This window comes from Odocoileus virginianus, chromosome 3, assembly GCF_023699985.2.
Source record: "Odocoileus virginianus isolate 20LAN1187 ecotype Illinois chromosome 3, Ovbor_1.2, whole genome shotgun sequence".
Lineage (NCBI taxonomy): Eukaryota > Metazoa > Chordata > Mammalia > Artiodactyla > Cervidae > Odocoileus > Odocoileus virginianus.
The window spans coordinates 2,136,046-2,155,295 of NC_069676.1; the positions used below are offsets into that span (position 1 = coordinate 2,136,046).

A 19,250-nucleotide genomic window follows, 5' to 3' on the forward strand; every position below is an offset into this window, starting at 1 on the left:
ACCTCATACCCATTAGAATGACTTACTATTGAAAACAAAAAACAAAACAAACAAACAAGAAACAGAAAACAACAGAGGTTGACGAGGATGTAAAGAAGCTGAAAAATTCTCCGGTGTTTGAAGGAAGGTAAAATGGTACAGCCAATGTAGAAAATCAAGGGAAGTTCCTCAAAAAATTAAAAATGTAATAACCATATGACTTGGAAATTCTTCTTCTGGATATGTAATCAAAAAGATTGAAACCAAGGTCTGGAAGAGGTAGTACACCCATGTTCATAGCAGCAGCATCCGCACTAGCTGAATCATGGAAGCAACTGAAGTGTACATTGATGGATGCATAGATCAGTGAAATGTGATATGCACACGCAGTGGAGTATCATTCACCCTTTGAAAGCAAAGAAATTCTGCAGTATGCTATAACATGGATGAATCTTGAGGACATCATGCTAAGTGACTAAGCCTGTTACAAAAGGACAGATAATGTATGATTCCACTTACATGGAATATACGGGACTTCCCTGGTGGCTCAGACTGTAAAGTGTCTGCCTACAATGTGGGAGACCCAGGTTCGATCCCTGGGTCAGGAAGATCCTCTGGAGAAGGAAATGGCAACCCGCTCCAGTACTCTTGCCTGGAAAATCCCATGGACGGAGGAGCCTGGTAGTCTACAGTCCATGGGGTCGCAAAGAGTAGGACACGACTGAGCGACTAAACTTTCACTTTCACTTTCCACTTACATGAGGCGTCTAGAGGAGTCAAGGGCCTTCCCAAGCGGCTCAGTGCAGGAGATGCGGGTTCAATCCCTGGGTCAGGAAGATACTCTGGAGAAGGACGTAGCAACCCACTCCAGTATTCTTGCCTGGGAAGTCCCATGGATAAAGAAGCCTGGCAGGGTTACAGTCCATGGGATCACAAGAGTCAGACATGACTTCAGTAACCAAATGACAGCAACAAAGAATAGTCAAATTCATAGATATAGAAAGTAGAATGGCAGGCGCCAGGGACTGAGAAGAGGGAAGACTGAGGAGTTAGTGATTAATGGTTATAGACTTTCAGTTTTATGAGATGAAAAGAGTTCAGGGGATGAATGGTGGTGATGAATGTAAACCTTACAAATCTATAACTACTGAACTATATTCTTAAAATACTTAAAATGATAAATTTTTATTACTACAAAAATAAAGTTGAAGGAAAATTTTCCATCAAGCCACAAAATGACATGGAGGATACTTAAATTATTACTAAGTGAAAAAGCCAATCTGAAAAGTCTATATACCATATTATTCCAACTATTTGATATTCTGGAAAAGGCAAAACTACGGAGATAGTAAAAAGAATAAAAATCCTTTCAGTGGTTTCCAGGAGTTGAGAGAGAAGGAGGGATAATAGGGAGAGCACAGAGGATTTTTCTGGCAGCGGTACTGCTCCATGTGACAGGAGACTGGTATGACGAGACGTGGGTGCGGGCCAGCGTAGGGCCGGGCTGGGGGGCAAGGGAGGACCGCGATGGGAAGAGCTGAGGCAGCAGCCGCTCTGGCCGCACCAGAACCCTGCCATTCCGAGACAGCACGAGGCCTGTGCCCACCTTGGCTCCCGTCCCACCTTGCCAGGTGAGCCAGTGAGGGGGTGGGGTGGGGGAAGCAGCCCACGGTCAGTTTTCCTCTGAACATTTCCTGGGTGCGTGTCCATGTCCGAAGCAACCCTGACACAGAAAACAGCACACCCACCCGTGAGAGCATGGAGCTGCCTCCACACCGCGCGGGCTCAGAGCTCTCGTCCTCACGCTGCCTTTGCCGGCCCGTAGCCCAGGACAGCCCTGCCCGCCCCCGAACACCAGGAAGGCGGCAGGGCCCTCAGCCTCTCCCCAGAACGAAACAGTGAGACAGAGGACAGCTCATCGGTGCTGCTTTTATTGCTGCGTGTGCATATGCAGGGCGTCCTGAGAGACGGAGGCGCGCGCCGAGGGCGGCGATTCAGCGCACGCGGGCCGGGCTGTGTTTCTTGTAGAGCAGTGCCCGCCTCTTCTCGCGCTCTCGCACAAACACGCGCAGACCCGTGGTTGGGAAGGCCACGGCCGCGGGCTGGGAGCTGGCTGGGCCCTCCTCCGTCAGCCACGGGCTGTGCAGGCAGCTGGACGCACACGGCCGGACCCTGGAGACACGGAAGGGCGGCGTTTACCGCGCTCCCCGCCGCCACGGGCAGGTCAGCGCACAGGGGCATGGGCCGGGCCGAGTTGGTGGAGGTGCTTACCAGGGGTGCACACACAGTGTGCTTCGGAGGAAGGCCACAGCGCCCCCAGACAGGCCGGCATAGCAGCGGCTCAGCTGGATGAGCCCCTTGCGCAGGCCCTTCTGCGTGTCTCGCGTTCCCTCACCGCTCACCGGGTACTCAGCGCTCAACCTGTGTGCGTGGTGGTCACGTGGCTGATGTTACCCTCAGTGGACCGGAGTACCAGAGACCTGGGGTCACCATCAACAGACTTCCTTCCCGCCCGCCCACCCCGCAGAGCACGCTCGGAGACTCACATGATGAAGGCTGTAACACCTATGGCCCAGATGTCAGTCTGCGGGACAGCACCCTGGCCCTCCAGGAGCTCCGGAGCTGGGGACGGCACAGGTGGGGGTCACAGGCTGTTTGCGGTGGAGGGGGCAGGGGGACAGAACTGGGGCTTGCTCCCGGCACCCCCCTCCCCCAGATCAGGCCTGGTGTCTGCGCCCTGCGCACCCATGGTCTCCATGTAGTCCTTGAATCTCTCTGAGGGCAGGACCCTCTCCTGGGCCAAGCTCTGGGCGTTTCCGAAGTCGATGACCTTGAGCAGGTTATACTCTGTGACAATCATGTTCTCCGACCTGAGGTCTAGATGCAGGATACCCTGGGCATGCAGGTACTGGGTGGCACTTAGTATCTGCCACAGATAGTCCTTCACCTCTGATTCCGAGTAGGAGACCCTGGGGGCAGAGGGCCAGTTAGGGGGCGCACGGGGAGGGGCACCCAGGCTCTGTCCACAGTCAGCCCCAGGGTGATCAGGAGGCACCAGCCTTCCCTGTGGGCTTGGGAAGGAGGTCCCAGATCTACTGAGTGACTCTGGTGGGCTGACAGGCGGAGGCCGGGCAAGGAGGTGGGCGAGGAGGCAAACCACAGTGCTCCAGCCAGGTCCTGAGCCTGGAATCCAGGCCAGGGCGCCCCTCACCTCTCAGCCAGACAGGGGAGCAGCTCAGGCCCGGAGCACAGCTCCAGGATGAGGACCAGGTGCCTTGGGCTGAGGTAGGCAGCCTGCAGCTGCGCCAGGTGTGGGTGGCGTAGGCCCTTGAGGGCCTCGTACTCCCGCAGCACGGCAGTCCTGTCCGCGGGATGGTAGGGCACGATCTTGGCAGCCAGCACGCGCCCACTGGCCTTCTCCCGGCACTGCCGCACCACGCTGAAGCGGCCCCTGGTGGGGAGCGCAGGCCAGGCTGGTGACTCAGGCCAGACCCCGCCCTCCCTCCCAGTCTAGAGAAGCGTGCACAGCAGGGAGGTCCGGGAGAGGGTGGCAGACGCTGAGGCGATGTGGACACAAGTGATCAAAGGGGCAAACACATGGGGCTGGGGTAGGAGCAGGAAGAGCCAGCCCGGTGGAGGAGGCCTTGCCCCCACCGCCTGCCCTCCCGGAGGCCCTGCACCTTCTCATCTGCGTCTGGAAGGCGAAGGTCTGCATGCTGGGGAGGGGCCGGGCTGGCCCCGCAGCACCGCTCTCCTCTTCAGAGTCTATAGGAAGAGGACAGCCCTGCATAGCCATCTCCCCATGACTGGGGGCGGGCAACCCTGCACTGCCATTTCCCCCAACCTCTTCTCCCATCACCCTTTCCCATCCCAACAGGAAGACCCTCTTTGAACCCCCAACACTGCCCTCTCATGCCTCAGGCCGTTGTGGGTGAGGGGCTTAGTGGGCAGAACGAACCACCCCAAGTGAGTGTGTGACCGGCTGCAGTGGCGGGCGCATTCCCACAGAGGCCTGCCCAGGGGCTCACCCAGGCGGCTGGGCCCTCCCAGGAGGACCTGCTCCGAGGGGCTGCTGTAGGGGCCCATGCCCGCCTTGCTGACGCAGGCCGTCCGGAAGGTGTACGCCCCACCCCGGGAAAGCTTGCCGGTGAGGTAGCAGCAGTCAAAGACGTCCGAGGCCAGCGTGTTCCAGCTGCCGCCTGGGCCACACAGGAGCGAGTAAGAGGCAGCCCAGCCGCGGCCACCCACTGCCTGTCAGGGTGGAGAGGCCCAAGAGGGGCGCAGAGCGGCCAGGCGGGTCCCCAGCCCCCTGCCCCCACCCACAGCGACTCTGGGACCCCCAGGAGTGGCAGGTTCAGGAGGGCCCCACGTCTCCCCCAGGAGCGGCAGGTTCGGGAGGGCCCCACGTCTCCCCCAGGAGCGGCAGGTTCGGGAGGGCCCCACGTCTCCCCCAGGAGCGGCAGGTTCGGGAGGGCCCCACACCTGCCCCAGGAGCAGCGGGTTCAGGAGGGCCTACACCTCCCCCAGGAGCGGCCCCATGCCTCCCCCAGGAGCGGCGGGTTCAGGAGGGCCTACACCTCCCCCAGGAGCGGCGGGTTCAGGAGGGCCCCACACCTCCCCCAGGAGCTGTGGGTTTGGGAGCAGCCCCGTACCTTCCAGGCTGCACTGCACAATGTAGGTCACAGGGCCGTAGGACTCCACAGGCTTCCAGACCAGCAGCACCCCGTCTGCATGCACCTCCCCGATATCCGGCCGTGGCGAGGAAGAGGGGCGCTCTGTGGGGCCCACAGCCAGCAGTCCAGGGTGGGCTTGCATGAGCTCTCTATGGAAGCCCTGAGCCCCAGCCGGCCTGCCTCATCCGCCTACACCCTGCTGTCAGGCCCCTGAGCCCACCCACACCTGGCGCAGTTCCGTTGGGGTCCTTTCCAAGGCTGACTAGTAGGAAGAGCCCAGTGCCTCTCCTTTGAGGGGCCTCAGGAGGTGTCTGCCCTGCCCAACCCCGCCAGGCTCCCCTCCCACCGGTGCCCACCCAGGAGCCCCATGGAATGGCCCTTGCTCACAGCCCCCCACCACCCCCAGGCTCTAGGCCGGGGGGCCTTGGCTTTGCCGGACTGTGGTGCAGGGCAGGTGGGGGCTGGCCCCCTCTGGGGATCAGGTCAGAGGTCTGAGAGCAAGGCTTGCAGCCTCTGTTTTGGATCCCCCAGAAACACACCCTGGCGCTATGTTTAGAGAGCATGGTTGGACTGTAATAGAGATACAAAATGGGAAGCCGCCGCCTCCTGCACTACTGGAGAGACAGGGAGGTACCGTGGGGATGCAAGAAGAGCCCCCAAAGAGGCGTCAGGGAGGGGGCCTGGCCAGCTGTGTCACCCTGCTCCCACGTCCCCTCCCAGGGCCTCCAGCCCCTGGCAGGGCCAGGCTGTGGGTGCCCAGTGGTGAGCCGCATGTTCCCTGGGCCCTTCACAGCCGACCCACCTGCCTTGCGGAGGATGGCCGTGGTGGCCGCTGTCCCCAGCGCATTGCTCACACTGCACGTGTACACGCCCAGGTCCTCAGCAGTCACCACCAGGATGGTCAGAAGCTGGAAGTTCTTGAGCGTAGAGGAGATGAGGAGGCGGCTGCTGCTCTCAAGAAGAGCCCCGTCTGCAGCAGGAGAGAGTGAGCCTCAAGATAAGCTCCCAACAGGTCCCTGGCTGGTGGTCACGCCCAGGGCCCACACCCTCTTAGAGCCTCAGTTTCCCTCTCCACAGTGAGAGCAGCGCCCGAGAGGAGGACCCTGCCTCCCAGCCCTCAGCCTCAGGAGCGGTCTTTACCTTTGCTCCAGGTGGCCTGTGCAGCTGGCTGGGCCAACACCTGGCAGGCCAGAGTCACAGACTGGCCCAGGACCACCGTCTCATCTGAGAGCTCCCTTAGGAACGACGGTGCTGGGAACAGAGGGAAGGTGAGCCTTCAGAGGTGACCCTGGGTCTGAGTGCAAGGCCTGACCCCCACTGCGGGGATACAGGAGATGAGCCCCATCCCCAGCCGGCTCGTCTCCGACACCAGCGCCTGCTCCAGGAAGGTTTCCAGGACTGCCGGCTCCTGACTGCTGGGGCACCAGAGTCCCCCTGTGTGCAGTGAGCTCCTGTGGATGTGAGCCGCCCCTCGCCACCTGCACTGGTCTCGACAGGGTTCCCCTTCCCCACAGTGAGGTCCCTTGGGCTGCAGGCGGGGCCTCGCCTCTGGGCCGTGTACCCACCTCGGTCCTTGCTCTTCAGGCCTGACAGGCGGAAGGAAGCGAGACCTGCCTTCTTCCGGGGAGGGCCCTCCTTCTCCAGACCTGCAGTAAGGAAGTGGCCACAGGCGGGAAGTCACACTCTGGGGGCCCAGCTCCTCTGGGAGCATGAAAGGAAGGCTCTGGGGATCCCCATGTGGCAGAAAACCCCAGTCCCCAAGGGGTCTTATTGGCAATGAGCTAAATCCACGGCAGAGGGCACCACCCCTCCCTACCCCATGCGTCAGCCCGTTATGGGCAGGGCACCGCGGGCAGCTGAGGCCAGCAGCTCAAGGGCCCCCGGGCCACTGGCTGAGGGCTCTGGGATCAGGATCAGGGAGGGCCGGTCCAGTTCAGTCTCCGCGGGGGTGTAACTGCAGTTGCATTACGCTGGGCTACAGGTGCATGTGGGGAGGGGTTGGAGGCTGCAAAGGTGACCTCAGAAACGGGCCAGTGTGTCCCGGGAGGGGTGGGCAGCACGGGGTCAGGGGAAGGAGCATAGGCTGGGGGGCTTCCTGCATCACTCAGGCAAGCTCCAGAGCTATCCTTTTGGCCAAGGAGCCCCAAAGTGCAGAGCGGGAAATGTGGATGTGCCCAGTTCCGGGGCAGGGTAGGGGTAGTAACCTTCAGGCCTGCCCCTCAGGAGGCGGGAGATGTGGGCTACCGAGGCCTTCACCCTCTGGCGTAGCCCCAGCTCTGTGGGCTCCTCCAGCAGCGAGTGCCTTCCGGGGAAGTGGAAGAGACTGCCGGAAGGGGGTGACCACTTGCGCTTCCTGCCGCCAGCAGCTTTCCCGAGCAGGGCCTCCACGTCCTCTGGCTCCTCCGTGATCTCCAGGCTGGCTGGCCAGGGCCACGCAGCCTCGGGGAGCTCAGCCAGCTCCTCCCCAGCCTCAGACTCAGGGGAGGATGGACGCTCCGGCTCCACCGGCTTGGGGATCTTCCTAAAGATCATGAACTCAAATGGGAGATATTTGATGTCATACAGATCGGACAGGTTGAGGTAGGCAGGATCCACCTCTGAGATGTCCAGGGACACGGTGTCTGCTGCTTCTGAGTCCCCGGACAGGTCCCGGATCTGTACGAGCGACACCTGAGAGCCCTTGTCGAAGTCTTCCCACGAGCTCAACTCCTGGGCAGCCCTCGGGAGGGCTCTATCGCCCTCGGGTACAGGCGCTGTGCTGGCCTGGGGCGGTGGGCTCTCAGTCCCTGCCTCGTCCTGCTCCTCTGAGGACTGAGAGACGGCCCAGGTCATCTTGGCCCACATGGGGCCCTGCCCCAGCATGCCACCGGCGTCCCCCCCAAAGGCAAAGGTGCCGTAGCCCGCCACCCCTGCGTAGCCCCCACGGCACCCCAGGGAGAACTTCCGCGTGGTCGCCTGCTCCGGAGGCCGCTGTAGGCTGGGTGAAGACTGGGACAGGTCCTCCGTCTCCTGGACCAGGCCTTCAGCATCCAGGGAGTGGCTAGGCTCCGTGCCCATCTGGGAGGCTGGCTCTGGGGGCCTGGGTGGTCCAGGCCTCTTGGTGAGAGGGACAGCCTTCAGCCCGCTCTGAGAGTCTGCCTGGGGGCTTGCTTGGGCAGGGGGCAGAGAGGCCTGAGGCTTTCCTGGGAAGGAAGGGCTGGGGGATGACAAGAGGGCCTCTGTGCAGGGCCCTGAAGGGAAGGAACCAGGAGGCTGTGGTGCCAAGGCCACAGGGGGGCCACTGTCCTGGGGGGCCGGGACCCACTGGGGCTGAGAGAAAGGGGCAGCCTGCCCTCCACAGCAGTCCTGGGACGACCCCTCTGGCTGAGTGGAACACGCATCACCACTGGCAGATGGTAGTCTCAGCCCCTGCAGGGTCCCCTCTGGATGCTCCTTCTCCCTGGCACGTGCACCCCCTCCAGGCACGCCCTCTTCTCGGGCATCCTGAGGGCTCAGGGGAGCCGGAGTGGGACACTGCCCCTTGCTGCAGGCCTTGGTGGAGGAACTGGCAGTGTTCGGTGGGTCCAGGTCCAGGGAGCGGCTAGAGCCAGAGGCCTCCTGGGTGCTTGCTCTGGGCATCTGCACGGCCGTCTCCAAGGAGGCTGCTGTGGCCTGCAGGGCAGCCTGCTCCTCCATGGCAGCCGCCTCCTCCAGTGCACGATGCTCCAGCAGTGGCTCTCGAAGTCCCGGCAGGACGCCCGAGAAGTAGCCACCCTTGAGAAGGTGCCTCCGCCGGGCGGGGTGCCGCCGGCCCCCTGTGGACGGGCCCCCTAGCTCTGGGCCCTCGCCCACCTGCTGGTAGAACAGGCTTCGGATGACACTCTGCCGGGGCACACAGCCCAGGGCAGCTGCTGGCTCCTCGCCCTGCAGCGATGCGGGCAGAGCCGAGGCGGAGGCAGGTGGACAGGCCTCGGCCTCCTCAGGCAGGCTGGCCGAAGGCCTCAGGAAGCCCCGGGGGTGCAGCAGCGGGGAGTGGGTCACCGGGGAGGATGGCAGCGACTTGGCTCTGACGAACGGGGCCAACTCGTTGTCGGAGGAGGAGGAGCTGCTGGAGGAGGTGCTGGCGTCGCCACGCAGGTGCCGAGCAATCCCGAGGGACGGGCTGTCAGGCGGGCCCTGGAGCAGCTCCGGGATAGAACGCATCACCAGGATGGACTTGTAGCTCATCAGAGAGCGCTGGGGGCGTGGAGGACAGGGGGCCGTGAGCAGGGGACCGGCTGCTTCCCAGGCCAGAGGGGACCTCAGGGAACGGTGGGCCGTAAAACACGTGGTCCCCAGGGCTCTGTCATCTTGTCCCCACCTTGGCAGAGATGTTGCGTGTTGCCCCGCCTCACCCCAGTGGCTCAGGGAGCAAAGACTTGAAATGAAGGGTGCCTGGCCCCACTCCCTTGCTCTGCAGACCCAGAAGGGACACAGAGCCAGCCCTCTGGGCCTCATTTCCCTCTCTGGCCTCCGACCACTTCTGCACCCAGCCCTCTCAGCCCTCCGCAAGGCAGCACACTCACCTGCCAGCGACTGCGGGCCAGGAGGAACTTCAGCTGCTTGGTGTTGATGAAGTGGGCCTCCTCCGCGGGCACAGACTTCTGGGGGAGCCCAGGTGAGAGAGCCACGTTGGGGGTGGGGGAGCCCCTGGGACATCCTGCAGTCCCGGCAGGCCCCCACTCCTCTTGGCCTCACTTTCCCACGCTGTGAGCCAGGCCAGCCCACGTTCAGCCTACTCACCTGGAACCAGGGGTGGGCGAGGCACTTGGCAGCACTGGGCCGAGCCCTGGGGGAGGAAATGAAGGTCCAGGTCAGGCCGAGGTCAGCTGGTCACTGAGGCAAGCCCGGGGCTTCAGATGTGTGTACTCACCCCACGGCCTTCTGCAGAGCAGCCTTGATAAAGTCCTGGGCATCCTCACTGAGGTGGGTGGCCATGGGGCTGCTCCAGGACACCCGCCCTTCCAGGACATTCAGAAGGGTTGCTCGGTCACTCTCTCCAGCAAATGGGGATGAGCAGGTCAGGCTGGAAGCAGAGGCATGGCTAGCCTTCAGCTGTGACCTGAATTTCTGGGTCCATGGGAGGCAGGTTGCCAGGACAGGGGTCTCATGGGGATGCTAGTGACTGGGGGCCCCCAGCCCTGACTGGAGATGCCTCCTGACACCTCTCTCCTTCAGCCCTGAGAATCCCAGTACGTGTCTCAGATCCAGCTTGGAGCTGGAATCCAGGCTAAGCCTGCAGTGGGTATCTGGTCTTAGGCTGGGGTGAGGGTCCAGGCTTGGCCTGGGATAAGGGATCAAGCGTCATCTTGAGTTGGCACCTGGACTTAGCCTGAGGTGGCACTAATGCCCTCGGGGCAGCAATAGCTGTTAAAAGGGACCTCTGGGCAAACTCCTCGGACCCTTTAGGGAAAGAGCTCCGTGCTCTGCCCATGACCTAGCAGAGGTCCTCTATGACAGGGTGTGAGTGAGAAGCGCTTGGCAGAAAGCCCATATCAGAACTGGCTGACGGCATGTTCCCAAGATAGCTGCCCCTCGGGTCTTGTGTCTCTGAGCCAAGGAGCAGTTAGCAGTTCAACAGCTTCCCATTGGCCTGCTGAGGAGGGGTCTGGGCTGGCTTTGGAGCAGAGAGCTGACAGGAGCAGGGGTCTGCTCACCTGAGGTAGGTGATGACCCCCATGGCCCTGCAGAACAAAATCACAGCTGTGAGTCTCTCCAGACCTGGTCCGATGGGGAGGTGGAGGCCCGCCCACCGCCCCCCGGCTCACCAAATGTCGGAAGCCTCGTTCACGGGGGTCTGCTCGATGATCTCGGGGGCCACAAACTCAGGGGAGCCGTACTTGCTGTACTGTGGCTCTCCCGGGGTGATTTTTTGGGCAAAGCCAAAATCACAGATTTTAATGTCTTCCCGGGCAGGATGCACCATCAGGATGTTGGGGGGCTGTCAGGCAGAGTCGGGAGTGGGTGAGCACACCCTGAGGAAGGAACCCCCAGGTCTCCCAGGCCTGAGGACACTCAGGTGTCTCTGAGGGGCTGCCCCCGCAGGAGGGTGAGGCCAGCATGAGACCATAGGCAGCCCCGGGAGCAGGTTTCAGCGCCCTCGGGGATAGCTTCTGCTCCATCAGAGCTGCCCCCCACCTGAAGGTGAAGGGGCTGCTGGAAGGCGGTAAGCTCCCTGTCCCCAGAGGTGAGGAAGTCCTCAGAGGGAACTGGAAGTGTTGGGCCTTCACCCCCTCAGCCTAGAGGCCCCAGGCTCCCAGCAGCTCCTTCCTGGGCTCGCGGGCAGCAGGGAGCCACGTACCTTTATGTCCAGGTGAAGGATGCCTTGACTGTGCAGGAAGTGCAGCCCCTCCACCAACTGCTGGATGTAGACCTTGACCTGCGGCAGAGCTGGTGCTCAGGTGAGCCGGCCAGCCTCCAGCACCCCTCTCCTCACCTCCCTGCCTGCTCCCACCAACAGGACCTCCACTTCCCTCCAGAGCTGAGCCTGTGGTTCGGGGGGGCTCCTGCAGGACAGGTTCCGTGCAAAGCCCCAGGGAGCCCTGTAGCTGGGAGATTCCTCTGGGCCCCCAGCTGGATGGGTTTGGGTGTATGGAGCAGCTTGAGGAAAGCGGGAGGGGGCCGGGGGAGCAGTCAAGGGCTGGGCAGCTTGGTCAGTGCCATCGGGGGTGGAGAAGCAGGGAGCCCCGGCCACCGGAGAGCTTTGAGAGCCGACAGGAGCTGCAGCAGCCCATGAGGGTCTCTGAGTGGGAGTGCTCTGTTGGGAGCTGGTCTGGTCTGGGCCGGGGCAGTGGGAGGCCTGGCCAGGCCCACATGCAGCCCTGCAACTGGGTGGGCAGCTGGGCAGCAGTCACCTCGGCCTCGGTCACCACACTCTTCTTGAACAGGCGGTCCAGCAGCTCCTCCGACGAGCACCTGGGAGTCTGTCAAGGAAAGCTCTAGGCTCTGGAACCCTTGAAGCCTTGCGCTGCCTGGGGGGAGTCTTATCTCCAGGTGGGGGTGGGGCTATGCTGGGGAGGCTGGTGCTCGCGGTTGAGGAGGATGAGCAGGACAAAGCCCCCCAAGTAGAGGGACCAAGGACAGTAGGAGGCAGCAGAGTGGGAGTGGCACGCCACCCCGACTCCTGCAGGCGATCCTGAAGGGGGAGGTGGGGGTGTGGCGAGACCCCCAGCTGGGCCACGAACACGGATGGGTGGGTGGGTGGGGGCGTGTGCCCCTCTCTGGAGCATGGGTTGGCAAAGATGCATCAGTGCCTGGGGCATGCCGAAGACAGGTAAGAAGCCCAGGTTTCCTGCTGGAGGCCAATGCGGGGAGCAGGAGGAGACAGACTTCTCAGTGAAGCCATGCCTAAATTCCTTACCCAAGGGACTGGGAGCTGGGAGCTCTGTGCGGTGGCAGTACGTGCGGGGGGTGGGGGCCGGGGGGCCGGCAGATAGTCAGGCAGCATCGCAGTGCCAGCGGCACAGGCTGCCCTCATCAGGCAGTTGGGCCTGGGATCACCAGCACCACAGACCCCACCCAGCCCTGCAGACCCCTGTCTGCCGGGGCACTCCCCCCCACCTCCCGCCCCGCCACTTGGCACCCTCAGGGTGAGATGGATACAGCTCCAGAATGAGGATCAGGGTCTTCCGGGTCTCAAACTGGTCCAGCAGCGCAGTGACCAGAGGGTGGCTCAGGCCTGCTAGGATGTCCCGCTCTCGATAAGCCTGGGCACGCGTCCTGCTCCGCAGCGGAATGAACTTGGCAGCGCAGGCCATCTGGTTGCCCTTGTGCTGCACCCTCTTCACGAAGCCGAACACACCCCTGGGGGGAGGGCACAGCGCGCTGGGGGCCCTGGGGGCAGAGCTTGGGGGCGGGGCTCCTGGGGGCAAAGCTTGGGGGCGGGGCCCCGGGGGGCAGAGCTTGGAGGCGGGGCCCCGGGGGCAGAGCTTGGGGGCGGGGCTCCTGGGGGCAGAGCTTGGGGGCGGGGCTCCTGGGGGCAGGGCTTGGGGGCGGGGCTCCTGGGGGCAGAGCTTGGGGGCGGGGCTCCTGGGGGCAGAGCTTGGGGGCGGGGCCCAGGGGGCAGAGCTTGGGGGCGTGGCTCCTGGGGGCAGAGCTTGGGGGCGGGGCCCCGGGGGCAGAGCTTGGGGGCGGGGCTCCCGGGGGGCAGAGCTTGGAGGCGGGGCCCCGGGGGCAGAGCTTGGGGGCGGGGCTCCCGGGGGGCAGAGCTTGGGGGCGGGGCCCCGGGGGCAGAGCTTGGGGGCGGGGGCTCCTGGGGGCGGGGCTTGGGGCGGGGCTCCTGGGGGAGGCGGTTTCCTGAGAGGAGAGGTGCCGGGAGAGCAGGGGCTGCGGCAGCGGGCACTGGAGGAGGCCAAGTTGGCATGGGCAGCGGGTACTCTGTGGACGGGCGTTTGCAGGAGGCAGGGGCTCCAGAGGGTGAGGGCTGGGGAGGCAGGGCTCTGGGTTGAGGGAGTTCAGCGAGCTCTAAGGGGGGATGGTAGGGGTGCAGTGGGCGGGAGGGCTGGGGGCTCCTGGTCAGAAATTGGCACATAGGAACTCTGGGAGGCTGGGCCTGCGAGTCTTAGAGGGGTGGGGCTCCAGCAGACGAGGCTCCTGGAGCTGGGATAGGGACGGTACCTTCCAATTTCCTCCATGACCTCATAAAAGGAGTGCAGTTTCCTCCTAGAGCTGCGCTCACTGTCCCGCGTAGCCAGGGAAGGGGAGGCTGTGAGAGTGAGTAAAGATGATCACCCAGCCCCTCTGTCCCCCAACTGCATGCTGGAGCAGCTTCCCATGCCTGAACCTGTGAGAGCTCAGGAGACCCCCATACCCATGGCCCCCACACCAGCATGGAGCCAAGACAAGGCCTGGGAAGGGGTCCCGCACTCACCCCCGTGGATCAGCAGCTCCGCCTTGCACAGCACCTGGCCGCCAGGGTTGTGGGCCAGGCACGTGTAGACACCCGCGTCACGCTGGGCCACGTCCCTGAGTACCAGGGAGTAGGTGGTCCCTTCCTGCTGCTGGCTGAGCCGGGGGTCAGCTCCCAGCTGGGTGCCGTCCTGGAGACACGGGAGGGTGGGGAGGCCATCAGTTCACCCTGGGGGACCCCAGCACCACGGCCCAGCCTGACCATCGGTGAGTGCCGTGTCCAGTCCAGAGGGGGTGTTACACCTCGCCCCTCCCGCAGGCAGGCCCTCACCCAGGCCTGCCCCTACCTTGTACCAGGTCACTGTGGGCTGCGGGTTGCCCTCAATGACAGCCTGGAACTGCGCCGTACTGCCGCTCTGGGCCTGAACGTCCTCAATGGTGACCTGCATGGACGGTGGGCCTGGGGTGGGGGAAGCAGCCGGTGGGCAAGAGCCAGGCTGCGTCTGCCATAGCCTATCCTGCTCTGAAATCTTCTGATGCCTGGCCTCCATTCACAGAGACCCAGACATGGGTGGACTGGCAGCAACCCCAGGTGTGTCTTGCTGCCCGAGCTGGGCAGGAAGGCCCTGAGACATACTCCAGGGTGAAAGAGCCCAGCTGCTTCCAGGGGAAGGGACCCATCCCTGACGGTCCAGAAATGCAGCCCCTGTCTTTCCTGCTTCAGCCTCAGCTCTCTGAGGGCGGGCCACAAGACTATGCCAGCTCTGCATGGGGTAAAGGCCCTGATGTCCGGGTCACTGCTGCCTCCTCTTCCCTCCCAGCGATGCCTTCTGAGGGGACCCAAGCAGATAGGCAGCAGGGGCCCTGGCCACAGTAAGGCTGGGATGTGCCAGGCGGCTTTGCCGGCCTTTCCATGGAAATCTCTCCTTAGCCTTGGGCATGGAAGGCACACGTGCGACCTGCCAGGCCCCCACCTACTTGCAGCAGGCGTGTCGCTGGTCTGATACACATACGTCCTGTGTGTGGTCTCCGTGAACACGTGGCTGTGGACGTCCCAGAGCTCACCTGCTCCTGGCCAGGCAGGGCCCTCCATCCTGGGGCATGGAGTGGAATTAGCTGTCTGCCTCACCCTTCCACTCTTGGGGCATGGGAGGCCGAGATGGCGTTCTTGCCCCTGCCTACTAAGGGGGCTGCAGGAGACTCTCTGGCAGGGGATATAGAGCCCGTGGCCCCAAGCCTAGGTAAAGAAGTGAGCTCCCCCCACTTTCCTTGCCCCAGGGGTGGCCTCCCCCTGCCCTGGTAAGGAGAGTGCAGGGGTGCTGTGATCCCACCCCTTGCTCTCCTTTTCCCATGCCCCACCCTGCCACCAGGACATCCCCCCACCCCCCAGCCAGCTTGGGAGGTTACCGGATGGGCACCGTACGTTCCGGGACCTCAGCGTGTGCCTGAGCCGTCTGCTCCAGGCCCTCTTGGGAGTGAGCCTGAGGCGCCTTCGGAGGCTCGCCTGGTGGGAGGCAAGGGGCCCAGTGAGATGGAGCCCGGGACAGGGCTGGGGACAATTCCCCAGGACAGGCCTCTGCATCCACCTCCGGGGCCCAGCAGACAGGAGCACAGGCAAAGCAGGGGCCCCAAGAGCACCGGGTCCTTGAGCACAGACTCAGGCACCTCAGCCCCTGGGCCGGGGGTAGGGCCCTGCAGCACACCCGGGGTCTGGTCTACTGGGGCTGCGCTCACTTCTGCCCCTTCCTGTCCTCCTCCTCGCCCTCCACTCCCTCCCCTCTTCCCCCTCCTCTGCCCCCCCCCACTCCTCCCCCTGCTCTTCCCTAGTCTCTCCCCTTCCCCTCCCCCTCCTCCCCATTCCCACGCCCTTCCTCTCCTCTCCCTTCCTCCCCAGGAGCACTGGGGACCCAGGCTGAGGGCTGACCACAGGGGGCCACATGCTGAGAGTGGGCAGGACCTCCCGGAGCCCATCCCGGCATCCAGTTCCATAGGCTGAGCGAGGGGCAGGCCTTGTCCAGGACCCCCGACATGTAGAGCCAACAGAATGTTGGGGGTCCTCAGGCTCTGCCAGTTCACCCCCAGGGGAGGGCACCCAAAGTAACCAAGGTGGGGTCAGAAAGGAGGGGCTGTTATGGGTGGGGGCAGGGGTCCCGGAAGCAGGGGTACTTTGCCTTCACCCTGCTGCCAGGCCTCACCGGATGCAGCCCCAGCCTCCACAGCTGGGGGCTCCGGGCTGGCCTCCTGGAGTGCAGGCGGCCCTCCAGGGCTGGGGCTGGGGCTGCTGTGATCCCCTGTGGAAGGTCCTGGAGCCTCAGGGCATGTCTGTGTCCTCTGGATGGGCGTGCTCTCCTGCCCTGGGGCAGTGGGGGCTGGGACGGCAGCGTCTGTAGGAGAGGCAGTGGGGGCTGGGACGGCAGCGTCTGTAGGAGAGGCAGGTAGACGCACAGGAGTGAGGGGGGCTGGGGCCCATGAGGGGGACACTGCTGAGATGAGGGCAACCCTTCCCACCTGTTGGGTTCAGGAAGCACGGAAGGTGGAGGCCCCTGAGAAGGGGTCTGTGCCAGAAATGGCACTCCAGGCAGCATGTGCTAGACTGGTCCACCCCCAAAGTGTCGCCCAGATGCCCTCATGAGAACGTCAGTTCCCACAGGGACAGCTGGGCCTGGACCCCCATCGTCCACTTTGGGCGACCCCTCGGTCTCAGTCCCATCCCGTCATCCTGGGCTGGCCTTGCTCTGTATCCCACTCTGGATCTGAGGGTACTAGGTCACCCAGGCCCAGGTGGGTCCAGCCCCACGTTCCAGGAAAGATAAGCACAGCCTGATGCCAGATCAGGAGCCGAGAGCTCCTCACAGGGCGGGCTGCCTTCCTGCCTCCCAGGGCAGCCCCCATTCCCCACCCAGCAGCCCGACCCAGACCACCACACTGTCACCTGGTCCCTGCCCAGCCCCCACATAACTCCCCAAGGGAAGCTTCAGACCCTCCAGGCGCCTGGCTTCCTGCCCTCAGCCCCGAGTTCAGCTCCTCCTCCACCTGACTGCCAGGCACCCTGTGGCTGTTCTGGGACGCCCACCACTCCATTTCCAGAAAGGCCCCCTCTATGGAGCGCTCTCCCATGCTCCAGAGCCTCCCTCCTGTTGATGTGCTACTTTCTTGGGCCCCCCAGGCTGAAGAGGCCACTGGGCATGCTGCTGTCTGTCTGCGGCTTGTGGTGCTGGGGAGACCATCCTGTGCTTCCCCACCCCAAGGAGGTTGTCAGGATCCCTGACCCATCATGCCAGCATGGCTCTGACAAAGGACCCAGGCTCACAGGACGCAGGATGACCTGCTTGACCCCCAGCAGACTGGGGGCAACTACTATGGACACTGCAGCCACACTGTGCGCCTGTGACCAGCCCCGTAGCCCACATGTGGGCAAGCTGGATAGGCGAGCTGCCACGCCTCCACCCAGGACCCGTAGGACTGGCCAGGACCCACAGGTTGACGCTGGGTGTCCACCCAGGGCTGCCAGTGGAAAGGGCCCGGGCTGTCCATTGGCTGGTCTCCAGGGTCTCCTGGGCCAAGAGGGCCCTCCCTCCTGAGACGCCGGAACCACCAGGTGGAGAAGCAAAAATGAGAAAAGCAGAGGCAATGCAAGGAACCGGTTTATTAGCATCATCAGGGTTGACTGATGGGACTGCTTCCCATGCACAGACCCTGGTCCACCCTGCTGAGAAGGCCCAGGAGGGCCTGTAGAGCTGGGCCCCACACAGGCCTCCTGGAGGCCAAGAAAGGTGTCCAGGGCTAAGATGGGGTTTGAGGGGATCCACAGCCTGGGTGAGAGCCAGGGCTGGACCAGGCCTGGACACTGGGACTGCGGCCTAAGCTGGCACATGCAGGGCCCATGTGGCCCCTGCTTGGTGAACAGAGCAGGAAGGATGCCTGAGCGCCTTCCTTGTGTCTGCAGCCCCAAGCCCAGAGCGGCAGCCTGCGAGTCAGTCCGGTCCGTGCTCTCAGAGCAGCTTGAGGAACCTCTGAGATCACGGATGCGTGCACCGTCCTCAGGTGACGACCAAGTCCTGTGAGGTAGGAATCGCCTGGTTTGGAAGGGGAGGGCGGGCTGGAGTCCTGAGTTGGTGGACAGCCAGGGGAGGTCAGAGCACCCGTGTCCGAGGCGTGCCAGCTTTGGGACTCTCCTGATGGGAAACCCAAGGCGGCTGTGAGCTGAGTTGATGCTGGTGCCGGGCAGGTCCCAACGCCGCTTTCCTCTTCCCGCCGCCCCGTGCAAGCAGGGCAGCTTCGTCAGCGGGGTCCCAGATCCAAGAGTCTCTCATCACAGCCCCAGCCACCCTGTCCCTGCAGGTCTTGGCCTCAGCCCTGGGAGGGGCTGGGGTCCATGTCCCGGTCTGGGCGAATGTGTAGGGTGACAGTCTCCCCCACAGTCCCAAAGCTGACCGTCTGGGTTGAAACCTCGGTTTTGAAACTGCTCTGGCCACTGTCTGCAGAGCGCTGAACCTGAGTGCAGAAGGAAGGCTTCTGGGTCGCAGCGCCTCCAGCCCGGGCCTCCCGAAAGCAGAAGGAGACGCCCGTGGGGCCCCGGCCCTGCGGCCCCGATGGAAACGCCTCCCGGGGCCTGGGCACGCGGCCGAAGCAGCCAGGGGGGGCCCGGGAGTCTGGGGGGCGCCCCACATTCAGCAGGACGGGCTGCCCCACGGTGGGCTCGCCGATCTCTCTCTGCAGCACCGAGATTTCGCAGGGCGGGTCATCAGCAGCACTCGGCTTGGGGCCACTGCAGCCGAAGGTCTCCCCTTCCTGGGGCACGTAATCCTCCAGGTCGGCCAGGGTGAGGGCACGGCCATGGTGCATGAGGATCTTGGGGTCACGGCCCTGCAGACCATCAGCACCCAGCGGCTCCTCCCCCTGGGAGGCATCTCTCTCCTCCAGGGGGGTTTCCTCTTCATCACCCCAGGGAGGGGACGGCTCAGGGCTCTCTGGCCCCGTTTCCACGCAGAAGATTAGGGGCTCTCCAGCAGTGACTGTGGCCGGGGGCTCCTGGGTCAGCAGCTTGTTATTGGAGTTGTTTGTATTTGGGTCTCCTCCTGACACCCTTCCAGGCAGCGTGAAGCAAAGCTCCTCAGAGCTGCCAGGCGTCTCTCTGGTCAGAGACGCACCCTTTGAGCCGGCCTTCTTCACCCGGACTTCAATGGTCTCCTCAACCTCCACCCATTTGGGCTGGGGCCTGGTGCCCCCCGGCAGGCCTGCCGTGTGGGTCTCAGGCTCCGTCACGAACAGAGTGGGCACAGCGGGCCGCCAGCCTGGCTCTGCCTCGGGCCTGGAGGGTCGGCTGGCCTCTGGCGAAGGAGGCACCTCAGCAGCCAGCAGGCCTGGCCTGGGCAGGCTGGCGGGGTGACCGTAGCGGGAGGGAGACTTGCTGGGGGACTGGCGTCGGCCACGGGGGCTCTTCACCACAGTGGTAATGGTCTCCTCTCTGTGGGGAGAGGGCCGAGAGGAGATGGGCACAGAGTCCCACAGCCTCGCCCGGCGCCCTTGCCGTCAGCACATTCGGGGGCCAGCAAGGGAGGTCAGGTTAGTGTCCAAGCAGGCAAGTGGTGAAATTGCACAAACAGACTCCTACGCATGCGCCAGAGCCCAGTCTCCAGATCCCCACCCAAAGAACCAAAGTACCAAAGCAGTTTCATCTGGCCATCTGCATACACCTGGGCTCTAGTGTACAGATCTCAAAATGAGAGGTGA

At 63.5% G+C, this 19,250-nt stretch overlaps 1 protein-coding gene across 1 annotated transcript in view; it reads right to left on the reverse strand.

Moving 5' to 3' along the window:
- Positions 1-17,143: 17,143 nt before the first annotated feature.
- Positions 17,144-19,250, reverse strand: part of OBSCN (obscurin, cytoskeletal calmodulin and titin-interacting RhoGEF) — a 216,267-nt gene continuing 214,160 nt past the window's right edge. Inside the window, 1 exon segment of the mRNA XM_070460853.1 lies at positions 17,144-18,984. Within this exon segment, the coding sequence (XP_070316954.1) occupies positions 17,868-18,984 (1,117 nt within the window). The 3' untranslated portion in view covers positions 17,144-17,867.